The 14329-nt window shown below is 45.3% G+C and overlaps 1 protein-coding gene across 3 annotated transcripts in view; it reads left to right on the forward strand.

Moving 5' to 3' along the window:
• Acacb (acetyl-CoA carboxylase beta) overlaps positions 1 to 14329 on the forward strand; it is a 145132-nt gene that overhangs the window by 13136 nt on the left and 117667 nt on the right. For 2 of the 3 annotated variants that reach the window (XM_013520459.1, XM_013520458.1), the window contains exon 2: positions 12740 to 13398. In XM_013520459.1, coding sequence (XP_013375913.1) covers positions 12749 to 13398 — 650 coding nt within the window. In that variant the 5' untranslated portion in view covers positions 12740 to 12748. Of the gene's footprint in view, positions 1 to 3473; positions 3577 to 12739; positions 13399 to 14329 lie in introns of those variants that run through there. The other variant, XM_005396484.2, reaches the window with a different exon arrangement.

Here is a 14329-nt window from a genome sequence, read left to right on the forward strand (position 1 = left end):
GGCAACTTAGTTACTTAGAAGGACTCTGTCTCAAAAAATAATTTTTTTTTTTGTTTTAAAAAAATTTTAAGGGCTGAGGATATAGCTCAGTGTAAAAGACCAGAGTTCATTCCCCAGTGCAAAAATCAGAAGCAAAAAAAAAAAAAAAAAAAAAAAAAAAAAAAAAAATCAAAAAAGACTAGAAAGCTATAGTTTAAAGGTACAAACTCATAACCAGCACTGAACATTTTCCTGGACGATGGGGGTGCCAAAACCTGATCATGCCTAGATTCTGGATCTAGAGTCGATGTTGCTTTTGTATCTGGAAAGGGAAGAATGCTTTATATGAAGGCTAATTTCCCTTGGGGCTCATTTGATTCCCACCAACATTGGCATCAAGATCTCAAGAGCTGGAGGAAAGTCCTGCATCAGGCTTAAAGCTAAGCAGCTGTCTCTAAGGGGGGAGGCATAGCCTTGTGGGGAGCAGCTGGCTGGGCCTCTGTGGTGGAGATCTGTGTAGGACTCAGTGGTCTCTTGGTGGTCCCTGGGAGAAAATGGTGAGGGGATTTAGAAAATAAAGACAAGAGACAAAAGCTGGGGTCAGGTGGAGGCCTCGTACCTGGTGGGCAAGAGGACTGAACAATAATAGTAAGGGCGTTTATTTATGCCCTTGCAAAGTTAGCATCATGAAAGGCAATGTTGCCTAGAGACTAACGACTGAAATTGTCCAGGCAGGAAATTTTTCTCAAGAGTGAGGTAGCTTGACTGCTTGAAGCACCTTGGCTCTGTCCTGCCTTCACACATATGACCAATTTCTAGCCCCAGCCACTCCCAACAGGTCTGTGTGGGATGGACAAGCTCACCTGTGTGTGTATAAAAGGCTTTCTCTAGATGCTCTGCACTTTCTCAGTCTACCTTCTGCCAAGTCATTCCACTGCCTGGCAGGCTGGATAGTGCAATGGTCCTGCCCCAAGACCAGCACAGATAAAGGCCTCTAGCCAGCATGACCAGGGCCAGTTGGTGGAAAAGTACCCACCACATGATAGCTGGCATCATCGTAAAGTGTTCCAGAAAGAGCCTTGGTTTGAGCTGGGTGTCATCCCACCACTTGGGTGCCTGAGGCAGGAGGATCACAAATTTGACGCCAGTCTGAGTTATGTAGCAAGATCCTGTCTCAAAATCCAGAAAAGGAGAAAGAAAACAAAAAGAGTCTTGGTCTCGAAGGCCAGCCAGTAGTAGTACATTGAGTAAAAATGTACGGGAGAAGAATACTCCAGTCACACTCTTGAGTGGCAGGGCTGTCTATGCAAGGCTAAGAAGTTCACCCATATGAGCTCACCCCAGAGGGCTGCTTGAGCTTGGTACTATTCTTATCCCCATTTTACAGCGGGGAAACTAAATGCCTTGGTTACTTTCTCGTTGCTGGGACACAATCCCTGACACCCACTACTTAAAGGAAGAAAAGTGTGTTTTGGCTCACAGTTTGTAGAGGTTTGCAGTCCATGGCTGGCTCCAAGGCAGGGCGACATGGTAGAAGAGGCTCGCTCATGGCCTGGCTGTGAAGCAGAGAGAAGGATTGAGGAGCGGGGAGGGAGATACACCCTTCCAGGCCATGCCCCCAGTGACCCACCTCCTCCAGCTAGGCCTCACCTCCTAAATCACATTAGGTATAAATGTAAGAATAGACTGATCCACTGAGGGGCATCATGCCACCACTATTGGACCACCTCCCAAAAGCCCCACCTGTGAGCGCGTGAGGCTCTGGGGGGACTTCCAGGTAGAAACCCTAACTCCAAGGCTCATGTTATCTCCCCTGCCCCTGTTCACACAGCTTGTAGGTGATGGAGCCGTGACTGGAGTGCACACAGCTGGATCCCGGTGTCTTAGCTCCTGCTGTGTGCTGTAGCTCTAGGCCCCAAGGAGGGGGAATGAGCCCCCTCACAGGTCCAGAGCCTGGCCCAGTGCCCTCTGCTGCCCCATCCCCACCTACTTCTCAGCTCCCAGCTGATGGCCTGGTTTGGTTCCTGGAGAGCACAGGCTCCATCCTGCTAGACAGGTGCTCTGCCGCTGAGTTATATCCCCGGCCCCTCCATCCTGCTTCAGGCTTCTGTGCATCCCGCTCTGCCTGGCCTCCTCCCAGCACCTGTACCTGGCCATCACACTGTCCCTTCTCTGATTTTAGAAAGCCTTGCCTTCCACTCCAATGCAACACCCACCTCCCCCAGCTATGGGCCCTTTCTGTGCCATGGACCTCTCCTTCGTCACCATTCTCCTTTTTTTTTTTTGTCTTTTTGAGACAGGGTCTCGCTATGTAGTTCAGGCTGGTCTTAAACTCACTTTGTAGCACAGGCTGGCCTTGAACTCACAACGATCCTCCTGCCTCAGCCTCCGAAGTACTGGGATTACAGGCGTGTGCCACCATGGCCAGCTGCGTTCTCCTGATGGTGCCTGCAAGCTCATCTGTGATGGTGTTTGCTTACCACTGAGATCATAAATCCAGGAAGCATCCTGCCTGAAGTCTGTGAATGTGGGTGCTGAATGCCCATTGCTAGGATGAGCAGAGCCAGGCCTGCAAGCCCCGCGTAGTATTACATGCCCTTGGGTCTGATCTCACTGAACTCTCATGACACAGGTGCCATCCTTGCCCTCACGTGCACATGAGGCTGAGGAGCGAGAGGGCATTTAACTCGCGCAGGGCTCACCCAGCGTAGTGTGCACACAGGTCATTCTCAGGGAGCCAAACAATTGATTTCAGCTGCCAGCAATGCCTTGGTGCAGATGGAGCCCTGTCTTGGAGCTGGGTAGGGATCTAGATATTGTTCATGTCACACAGGCTTCCATTTGCTCATGTATAAAATAAAGATGCTGGCCTCCATAGTCCCTGTTTTCCTGCGGAAGCCTCAGCTGGAAACAGGTGGCTGTTGAGGAACACTTGACCTAAGACTCCCTCCACCAAAAAATAGCAAACACAGGTGGAGTCATTCACACAGGGCACCTGGCTTGCGCTATCTCTGTGGTTATCTCTGGACTTGCAAAAGGACGTTGCACCACCCTCCTGCCAGCTGAAGGGTCCCCGGCCACCCACTGTTTATCTTGATCCTGTTGCTTTTCTCAGTCAGGTCCAGCGTGACCAAACCCAAGCTATGCTGAGCCTATCCCTCCCCTCCTGGAAGCCTCTGTCCTGTTTTCCTGTCGTGACGATGGGAGCCTCTAAAACCTACCCCAGAGACCCAGAGATGGGCAGAGGGGCAATTGCCTGAGTAACAAGTAGGCTGAAGTACAGGCATATGGCAAGCCAGAGGGAGATAGCCTCTGGCCCAGCAAGCCCCAGAGAGCGGGAGCACAGCCAGCCTCTCCAGGACCTGGGCCTGCAGTCAGGTGAGGGTTGAGCCAGGACCTTCACGAATGGCTGAAAGCAGCGGGTGACAGATAAGGACAAGGGCGTGAGGGCCCATCCAAGTCCCTCCCTCATGGCCTGATGCAGCACACCACCAGCCTCCTGCTGAAAGCTGACACTCCGGGCTCTCTTGGTCACTCTGTGGGTGCCTCTCAAGACTCAGGAGAATGGCGCTGGTGGCCCTGTCCGCAGTGACAACAGTAAGTGGCAGTGAGTGATCAGGCATGCAGCTGGGTGGGAGGAGAAGTCCGAGGGCAGAGGGGATTGCTGGCCACTGCCGTTCTGCCCCCTGTGTCCCTCAGAGACCTCGCCAAGTATGGGGCAGAGGGGCAGAAACAAAAGCCTGACCGCCGTTCCCTCCGCGGCTGTCGCCCGGCCACTCGCCAGCACCTGCTGGACTGACCGCTTCTCTGACCTCATCGTGAGAGGCCCCGAGTGCTCTGGCAGCGGGCACCTGTTGCTGGGTCCAACTGGCAGGAAGTAAAAATAGGCTAGGGGTGCAGCTCAGTGGCAGGGCGCTCGCCTAGCATGGGCGAGGCCCTGGGTTTAACCCTTGACAAAAAGGAAAGAGGAAAAGGGGAAAAAAATAGCTTCGGTTGGTATCTGGTTTTCAGGTCAGCTGGATTACTTCAGCGAAGGGCAACAGCTTGGCATGTTGGCTCCACAGAGATTTGTTGGGAGGACTTTCCCGGCCTTGCTCTTTGTGATTCACACCAGCTGAGCAGTTGAGCAGTGCCCACATTTGGCATTGTTAGTCTACATGTTGATCTGCTGATCTCTGTCTTTTTGTTTTCTGTGATACTGAAGATTGAGTCCAGGACATTTGCACTGAGCTACATCCCTAGCCCCTTTTTTTTTTTTTTGTTTTTTTGAGACAGGGTCTCACTATGCAGTTCAAACTGGTCTTGAGCTCACTTTGTAGCCCAGGCTGGTCTTGAACTCGCAACAATCCTCCTGCCTATGCCTGCTTCATTGTTTATTTTGACACAGAGTTTGGCTAAGTCACTAAGTTACTCAAGCTGGGCTTGAACTGGTGATCCTTTGTGTCAGCCTCCCGGAGGGCTGGAAATACAGGTGTAGCCACGACTTCAAGGCTGCTGCTCTGTCTTTAAGGTACACACACAGGTGTCTGTCTGATTTCCAAATTGTATCTCAGGGCTTGTTGTAATACTCTCTGCCTGATGGACTTTACTGATATCCATTGTTAGTGGATGGGAAAAATGTGAGAGTTAGGCCACGGATTTGAACCAGGGCAAGTGACTGAGTTTCTCTGAGCCTCAGTTTACCAAATTTAAAATGGAACTAAATAATGGCTGTAACAATAATAATACTCATCAAGTGGCTCTGGGGATTGGAGGGAGGTGGCGGTGTGGAGTCAGAGAAGCTTGAAGGCACTCAACAAACTTGATGGCTTTTGGGTATATAAATACTCTGGGGGTCTAGATGGTATAGAAAGAGCAAGCGGGAGGCAGCGGAGGGGGCTGCTTCCCTATGGGAAGCCCATCAAGTTATGCAGGCTTTGCACCATCGGCAGCATTCTCGGGAAATCCTGGGTGCTTGGAAGAAGGGATGGCTGATTGGGTCTCTGGAGAGGAGGGCGGTGCTGTGCTTTAAACAATATCTGTGTGTTCCCTGGAGGTTCATGTTTGGAGGCTCAGCCCTCAGTGTTGTGATGTTGAGAAGCAGTGGGGCCTTTGAAAGACGGGACCTAGTGTGAGGCAGTTAGGTGCTGGAGACACGGTCCCAGGAAGGGATTAATTCTGGCCTTGAGGACTGAGTTAGTTCTTGGGGTTATGAATTGCTGTGAAAAGAGCGAGCACAGCTCCTGAATCCCTCCGGCTCCTGTCTTGCGATCTGACCTCTCCCTCCTACTCAGGCTCCCCCGGTGACGCCAGCCGCCACACTGAGATGGAGCCAGAAGGCCCTCCCCAGAGCCAAGCAGCGGCTGGCACCAGGTTCTTGGATTTCCAGAACTCTGAGCTACATAAACCTCTTTTCTTTATAAAGTACCCACCCTCAGGCAACATAAAACAGATTGATACAGATATAGGCAGGTGGTGCATGGGGAGAGGGCCTGAGTAGATGTGCAGGTCATTAGACACAAGCTTGTAGCATAGTTTTGCTTTGGTCCTGCCCTTTTCTCAGCCTAGTATCACTTAAAATTTATTTTTTTGTCTGGGACAGAGGAATGCCCAGCATATCAGTTACGTGCCCTTGCTATTTTTTAATTCTGGCAATTTGAAATGTACACATTTAAAATTTGCCTAAAATCTCACTTCTGTAGAAGAGTTTCCCCTTGGTGCTGTCCTTCAGAGCTGCACTCCCTTAATGTTCCTGAACACAGGTGCAGATTTGAGGCCCTAAAATAAAAATTCCAGCGTGGGTCATGCTGTTGGTTGGTGTGCAGTGTGTGTACATGTATTTATTTGTTCATTTAGCACACAGCTATTGAGCGCCTGTTGTACGCCAAGAACCAGCCTGGGGACAAGGATGTCGATATTAATGTCTCTAAGGGCCACTCGGTTGGTAAGGGAAGATGGACAGCGGGCAGCCCACTTCCACATTGCACACCCATGTTGCCATGATGGAAATCTGTGCCCACTGGCTACCGTGATGGCCAGGGTGGGCTCAGCACAGAGCCAAGGGGACAGCCTGCAGGACACATGAGAAGGGAGTGTCCACTTCACAGAAGCCAGGGCTACAAGGGCCCTCACACCCTGTCTGTCACATCCCCCTGCCTGGGGCAGATGCACAACTCGAAGCTTTGTGACCTCTAGGGAAGCATTTTTGCAACATTTTTGGCAATGCCATTTGCCTGCCACTAACCTCCCATTCCCTTTTGAAGGCATGGTTGAGCCGGCACTTTCAGGCTCCTGACCATTCTTGCTAACATTCTGAAATTTGTTTCTTTAGGATTTCTTACTACCAGTACTACAGTACAAAATAACCTTACTATTACAGTAAAAAGTAAATGAACACTTCCCACCCACCATTTAGAAGCAGGAAGGAGGCATAAGTGTTAAGAAGAGTGGTTCTAAACCAATGGGATTTTGTCACCTACAGGATATTCGTCAAAATCTAGAGACATTTTGGTCGTCACAGCTGAATGGGGGAAAGGCCATACTGGCCTTGAATGAGCAAAGGCCAGCGATATAGTTGAGCACACTATAATGCACAGACAGTCCCACAACACAAATAATTCCCTAGCCTGAAATGTCGGTAGTACCAAGATTTGAGAAAGCCTGGAATAGGAACAAGCTTGATCATCAGAAAGAAACCCATAAAATGCTGCTGGGTATTTGTTTAATTATTTATTCAGTTATTTTGGGATATACCTAGGGGTGAGATTGCTGGATCTTCTGGTAATAGTCTTCTCCTCCTCTTCCTCCTTCTCCTTCTCATCCTCCTCCTTCTTGGTTCTGAGGATCAAACCCAGGGCCTTGTACTGAGCTACATCACCAGTGTTTTTTAAATTTTTAAAATTTTAAGACAGGGTCTCACTAAGTAACTAAGTTGCCCAGGTTGGGCTCAAGCTTGCGATCTTCCCGCCTCAGCCAAGCAGAGTGTTAGGATATAGGCATGCACCAGCATGCCTGGCTCTATTTTCAGTTTTTTTAAGAAACCACCCCAAACTGTTTCCACAATAGCTCTATCATTTTAAAATTCCACCAGAAATCATCAAGGGTTCCAATTCTGGAGATTTTTTTGTTTTTATTTTTATAGTACTTGGGATTGAACCCCAGTAACCTTCACATTGAGCTAGATCCCAAGCTGTTTTGTCTTATTGTTTGTTTATTTGTTTGTTTTTGAGACACTCTTGCTAAGTCACTTGCTCAGGCTGGGTCCAGTCTTGCAATCGCTGGCCTCAGTTTTCTAGAGTGCTGGGGTTATAAGTATGCCAATATCTACACATTCTCACCAACACTTGTTATTTAATTTTTCATTATAAATATGTCAGTCAGATTTTTGTCACTATAAGTAAATGCCTGATGCAATCACCTCATGAAGAAAAAGGGTTATTTTGGCTTACATACTTGGAAGTCTAAGATGAAGTGGCTCCATTGGTGTCTGCTTTTTTGTTTGTTTTGTTTTGTTGTTTGTTTGTTCTGAGGTGCTGGGAATTGGACCCCCTGCCTTGCACATGCTAGGCAAGTGCTGTACTGCAGAGCTACATCCCCAGTTCACCTTGGGCCCCTGACAAGGCAGCACATAATGGGAGGAACATGTGGTGGAGTAAACCACTCATGTCATGAACCAGAAAACAGAGCAAGAGGGCAGCAGACAGGCCAGGGTCCCACAGTCCCCTCTGAGGGCACACTTCCGGGGCCTACGGTCCTTTTAGTAGGCTCCACTTCCCAATAGCACTGCCCTGGGGACCACACCTTTAACACATGAACCTTTGGGGGACACTCGCAAACCACTGTACTGCTTGTGCTTTCCCCTTCCTTGCAACCCCCACCCCTCTTTTTTCTGGATTATATCCATCCTAGTTGATGTGTCTTTTTTTTTTTTACTGGGAATTGAACTCAGGACCTTGCGCTCACCAGGCAGGCACTGTGCCACTGAGCTGTATTCCCAGCCCTGATGTGTCATTTTGGTTTTGGTTTGAATTTATGACTAAAGATGTTGAATATCTTTTCTTGTGTTTATTGAATAGTTGTGTGTCTCTCTGAGAAATATTTATTCAAGTTTTTTGCCCATTTTAAAAGTAAATTGGATAGGTCACTCATGTATAGCTCTATGTATTTTCTTTAGAAGCCACTGTGAAGATACCAAAGTATAGTACAACAACTATTGATAATCTTCTACCTCTTTTGTCTGTAACTCACTATTATTTGTCTATTTGTTTTCCTGAGAAACTATCTTGTAAATAACAATATGTAAAACAATAACCATTGATAATTTCCTACCACTTTGTCTGTAATTTGGTAAGCCCCCCTATTATTATGTTATCCTTCTTTTACTCTTTAAAATAGATAAAAATAAAAATAAAAATAAATTGGTTGTGGTTTTGTTGTTGAGTTGTAGTTGTTTATCTATCTGGACACTGGACCCTTATCAGAAACATGGTTTGCAAATATCAATCTCATTCTGTAGATTATCTTTCAATATTTTAATGGTATCCTTTGAGTCACAAAAATTTTTGATTTTGGTAAAGTCCAATTTATTTTTTTTCTTGTGTTGCTAGTGCTTTTAGTGTAATATTTAAGAATCCATTGTTAAACCCATGGTCATGAAGATTTATCCCTATGTTTTTCTTCTCAGAATTTTATGATTCTTAGCTCTTTTATTTAGGTCTTTGGTCCATCTTGAATTAAGTATTATATATCATATGAAGGAGGACCCAATCTCATTCTTCTGTATGTGAAAATGTATTTATCCCAACACCACATGTTGGACACTATTCTTTATGTATTGAGTGGTCTTGATCATGTTGGGAAAAATAAACTCAGTCGATATATGGGTTTAGATTTGCGTTTTAATCTATCCCATTAGTCTAACCTCGTGGCAGTGCCATAGCTTTATTTACTATAGCTCTGTAGTAAATTTTGAAATCGAGAAATGTGAGCCTCTGTTATTTTTAAAGATTGTTTTGGCTACTTGAGGCCCTTTGCCATGCGGTAGGAATCTGTATTCCTTTGGATAGCACAGCCGAATACTGAGCAACACTGAGTCTTCCTGTCCATGAGTGTGGTATGTCTTTCCACTTCAGGCTTCTCTAATTTGTATCATCAGTGTTTTGTAGTTTTCACTATACAGATCTTTCACCTCCTTAGTTAAATGTATTGCCAGATGTTTTATTCTTTTGGATACTATTTGTTAATGGAATCATTCTTTTATTATTTCTTTCTTTTTGCTGACATTAGAAGGGATAGATTAGGCTATGCAGTTTTTATTGTTATTTAATATAGTACAATTTCTTGTCTATTTGTTTTTGAGACAGGGTCTCGTTCTGCAGTTCAGGCTGACCTTGAACTCACTATGCAGCTGAGGCTGGCTTCGAATTCACAGCAATCTTCCTGCCTCAGCCTCCTGAGTGCCAGGATTATAGGCGTGCACCACCAGAGCCAGCTATAGTACATTTAAAGTTAGAAAAATTCCACTTTTTTCTTGTTTGCTCTTTTTAATTTTTATTTTTGTTAGTACATTGTTGAAGTACCAAATTATTTCCTTTACTTCCTTTTCAGATTGCTAATTGCTTATGTATACAGATACAACTGATTTGTGTGTGTTGATATCTTACATCCTACAACTGAATCAGTTGTGTCTAGGAATCTGTTGTGTGAATTCTTTGGGATTTCCTGTGTATCATAAGATTACATGTTCTGCAAATAGAGATGATTTTACCTCTTCCTGTGCGATTGGATGGCTTTTCTTTCTTCTTATTTCTAATTGCTCTCTATAGAACTTTTAGCATAGTGTGGAATAGCAATGAAAGGGGTGGGCATCTTAGTCTTAGCTCTGCTCTCAGAAGGAACTCTATCTACTGTCTTTCATCATTGAGTGTGATGTTAGCTGTTGTTTTTGTTTTGTTTTGTTTTGTTTGTTTTGTCTTTTTGAGACAGGGTCTCACTATGCAATTCAGGCTGGCCTTGAGCTCACTTTGTAGCCCAGGCTGGCCTTGAACTCTCAAGGATCTTCCTGCCTCAGCCTCCCAAATCCTGGGGTTATAGGTGTACCACCATGCCTGGCTATGTTAGCTGTTTTTTATAAATGCACTTTTTATTACTCTGCTCCTACTTTGCTGAATATTTTTTCTCAATCAGGAAAAGTTGTTTAATTTTGTCAAATGCCTTGTGTGTGTGTGTGTGTGTGTGCGTGTGTGTGTGTGTGTGTGTGTGTGTAAATGATCATGAGCCTTTTCCTTTGTTCTGTTAACATGGTGTGTTGTGTTGATGTTGAACCACCTTTGACTTACTTTTCTATAAAAAGAAAAATTATGACATTAAAAGAAACAAGCCTCCTGACCCTGTGTGTATGTAGCTTACAAAATACCCTGGCCAACATTTCAAGAATTTTGTTTCCAAGAGTGTTCTTGAGAACTTTGCCGCTTCCCTTCAGGACAATGGGTTGAAACTATGTAAAAAAAAAAAAATACTATTTAGATATCAAATTGATCTGCTTGAGCTTTGTAGTCCTGATTTTTTTTTTTTTTTTTTTTTTGTTTTTTTTTGTTTTTCTCTGGTACCGGGAACCGAACTCACGACCTTGTGCTTGCCAGGCAGGCGCTTTTGCCGCTGAGCTAAATCCCCAGCCCCCTGATTTTTTTTTAATACTTTTGGCACATAATTGTGGCAAATTGGTTCATTTATTTATTTATTTTTGTAGCACTTGGGTCAAACCAGCTAGGCAAGTGCTCTACCACTGAGCTACCTCCACAGCCTGCAAAATTGATTGAGAAATTGTTGAAGGATGTTCAAGTCCTTTTTGTGAAAAACAGTATTTCCTTCCAATAACAATTATCTACTCATTAACAGAGCATGGTTAGTCTGGTAAGAAGAGGCCTGGCTTAGAAATCAGAGTATCTGTCTGGGGCCACAGTATGACAATATTGTCCAATCTCAGATCTCAGAAGCTAAGGAGGATCAGACCTGATAGTACTTGGCTAGGAGAAATCAGACTATCTGAATCAGTTCATTCCATATGTACTTGTAAGCCCTCATAGACAGTGTTCTAAACCCTAGAGCAGATCCCCACACCAGGTGGAACTTCACCTCAGTGGTAGGCACACCTAAGTCAGGTGTACTGGAGGGTATGGCAGGGTGCCCTTCCTGCTTCCAGGGCCGGGATGATGACTCTGATAATGATGCAGTGATGATGACGGTGCTGATTAGGAAGAAACAGTAGTACCTGTTGGCACTACTGTTAGCAGAAACAGTAATACCTTTCTACTTATAAAGTAGAATACGGTCGTTCTTCGGTATCCTCAGCACATTGGTTCCAGGAACCTACATGGATGCCAAATTCTTACATAAGACAGTGTGTTTAAACTATACAAATCCTCCCATATACTTTAAATCCTCTCTAGATTATAGTCCCTAATGCAATAGTGACGCTGTATAAACAGCTGTTATACTCTATTATATAGAGAAAATAATGAAAAAGTCTGTATATGTTCAGTACGGGTACAACCCCCACCTCAAATATTTTTGATTTGTCGCTAGTTGAATCACAGACATGGAACCCACAGATACAGAGGGCTAACTATACAGCTGAGTCTTTAATAGCAGCTTTGTCAAGATGTAATTTGCATACCACTCATGGAAAGATAAAGTCTGTTTTTCAGTGTGTTCAGACAGTTGTGGACCCGTCACCACAACCAGCTTTAGAATGTTTTCATCACCCCAAACAGAAGCCCTTGACATTTTAGCCATCATAGCTTTCCCATTACCCCCATCCTCCCCGGCAACCACTAATCTTTCTGTCTCTATGGATTTCCCTATTCTGAACAGTTCATGTACACAGGACCATACCGTCTATGATCTTTTGTGGTGAGCTTCTTCACTTAGTTTGATGTTTTCAAATTTCACCCACCTTGTAGCTTGGATCAGTGCTTCATTCTTTGCTATCACCAAATAATATCCCATTGTATGGGTATATCACATTCTGTTTATATATTCATTAATTAATAGGCACTTGGGTTGTTTTTACTTTGTGGTGTGTGCATAACACTGCTAGAATGTAGTCCTTTAATGTGTATTATCTCATTTGTTATCTTCTACATGCATGTTTATGACTTATGCAGAGGAGCTATATTTTTAGTACTGTTGAACTGTATACTATCTTAGTCTGTTTCATGGTAATATGACAGAATACCTGAGTCTGGGTAATTTATAAAAAACAGATTTTTTTTTTAAGGTTGAGGAGGCTGAGAAGCCCAAGATCAAAGTTCCTGTGTCTAGCAAGGGCAATCTTACTGCATCATCCCATGGCAGCAGGGCAAGAGAGTGCTTAAAAGAGAACAAGAGGGGTCTGAAATTATTTTATAAAAATCCACCTTCAAGATAACAAATCCACTCCCACAATAACAGCGTTTGCCCCCTGTCCTCATCGCCTTACTGCCTCTTAGAGAGCCCACAGTCTTGACATTATTATATTGGAAAGTGAACTTCTAGCACACAAACTTTGGAAGACACCCTCATGCCACTATATGTGCCTAAATTAGATTCAGGAAACAGATCCTCGAGGGCTGTTAAACATACCCAAGGCCACAAAGCACATTATGGACGGAGTTGGGAGGAGAACCCCATCGCTACTCTCTGTCCTGTGTCTCGAACTCCAACTACCTCTTACACCTCTAGTGCCTTTAAGAGCAAAAAACTATTATGTGAACCATAAAATGTCTCTTTTTTCTCTTTATAGATTTCCTGAATGGTCTTCCTTCTTTTTCTATCTTGCCTGATTTTCTCCTGCCTGACCTGGTTAAAAGTCTGGGGGAAGATGACGGAGTCCAAGCCAGTGACCAACAGTAACACAGAAGTGAGCTTCAGCACGGACCAGGAGACCTTTCAAGCCTCAGACAGTTTTGAAGAGCCCTTGCAAATGAATGGCGGCCACAGCAGCTCTCTTTCGGATACTCCTAACCAGCCAGAGCCAGCCTCCCACAAAGACCCCAAACATGCCTGCCCGCAGAGAAACTCCCTGCCGTCCTCACACCAGAAGCCCCCAAGAAACCCTGTTTCTTCCAGTGACACATGGCCTTCCTCAGAACATCAAACCAACGGGACGGACGCCCAAGGCCCAGAGGCCCCATGTACCAACTGCCCGTCCTCCCCAGCCAGGCCCCAGAGCCAGCGAGGCTCATCCCTTTCCAGAGAGCGCGAGAGGCAGGCACACATAAAGAGGCAGATGATGACCAACTTCATTGTGGGCTCCTTTGATGACAACTCCTCTGACGAAGATCCTGGTGCTGGCTTGTTTCGAGAATCTTCCCGGAAAGGCAGCCGGGCCAGCTTGGGCAACCTGTCCCCAGAGGCAGCTCTGATTTCAGGGGAATCTGACATCCATACCCCAACTATGAGGTAACGTGCCCTTTCTCCTCACAGTGTGGGGTGTAGAGGCGGGTGAGGCTCGCACCCTTCCTGGCCCCTTCCCCTAAGTCAAACTGTTGTCTGATGACAACGCTCCAAGATTGCTGTGCAAAAATGCAGAAGACATGTGCGTCCCTTCTTTGCTTCCTTTCTTCCCACCTTTTAGAATCATTCACTGTGTTTCTAATAGTTGTTCAGGAGCCTGTGCCAGGAAACTGGCTTTCTAGCAAAGCTCAGTGCAGCTGGGCAAAGTGACCCTGCATGTAACTAGTTGCAATTTAAGCCAAAGAGCTGCTGGTGATCCTGGGAGCCTGGAAGGAGAGATGGTTCTCCGTGCCTCCTAAAAAGACAGTCAGTCAGTCAGTCACTCACTCACTCATTCACTCATTTTTTCAGCAGAAAATTAACAACTGAAAAAACCAAGCTGCCTCCCAGTGATATCTAAAAAGCAGAAACTCACGGCCCATGAACTTGATTATTGGGAATCAATATCTGGAGGCTCATAACAAGTGAGACTACCCAGGGGGACGGTTGGTAGATTTATTTTTATTTGTTTTGTTATCAACCTTCCCTTCCTATACCCCAAATTACAAATGGAACTGAGTCGTCTCAGGCAGAAAACTTGAAAATACAGGAGCACAGAGAAATAGAGTGCCACTAACTGAACAGCTTTGCGGCCAGAGAGACCTCTGCTCTCCATCCCGTATTCCTTCATTCCAGTCTGGTTTTCTCCTCTGGGATGCAGTCTTGCTGGCTTTTCTTTTAAGCATCTCCTGTCCTCTGTCTGCCAAAATGAGAAAAAAAAAGTCTGAATGAGGTCTGCCGTATGTATCCATATTCTCAGTGAGTTTAGCTGTCTTGGTTACTTTTCTCTCATCGCTGGGACAAAATACTTGACACCCAAAATTAAGGAAGGAAAGGT

The sequence above is a fragment of the Chinchilla lanigera genome, unplaced genomic scaffold (assembly GCF_000276665.1).
Source record: "Chinchilla lanigera isolate Chin_1 unplaced genomic scaffold, ChiLan1.0 scaffold00054, whole genome shotgun sequence".
In the NCBI taxonomy this organism is placed as follows: domain Eukaryota; kingdom Metazoa; phylum Chordata; class Mammalia; order Rodentia; family Chinchillidae; genus Chinchilla; species Chinchilla lanigera.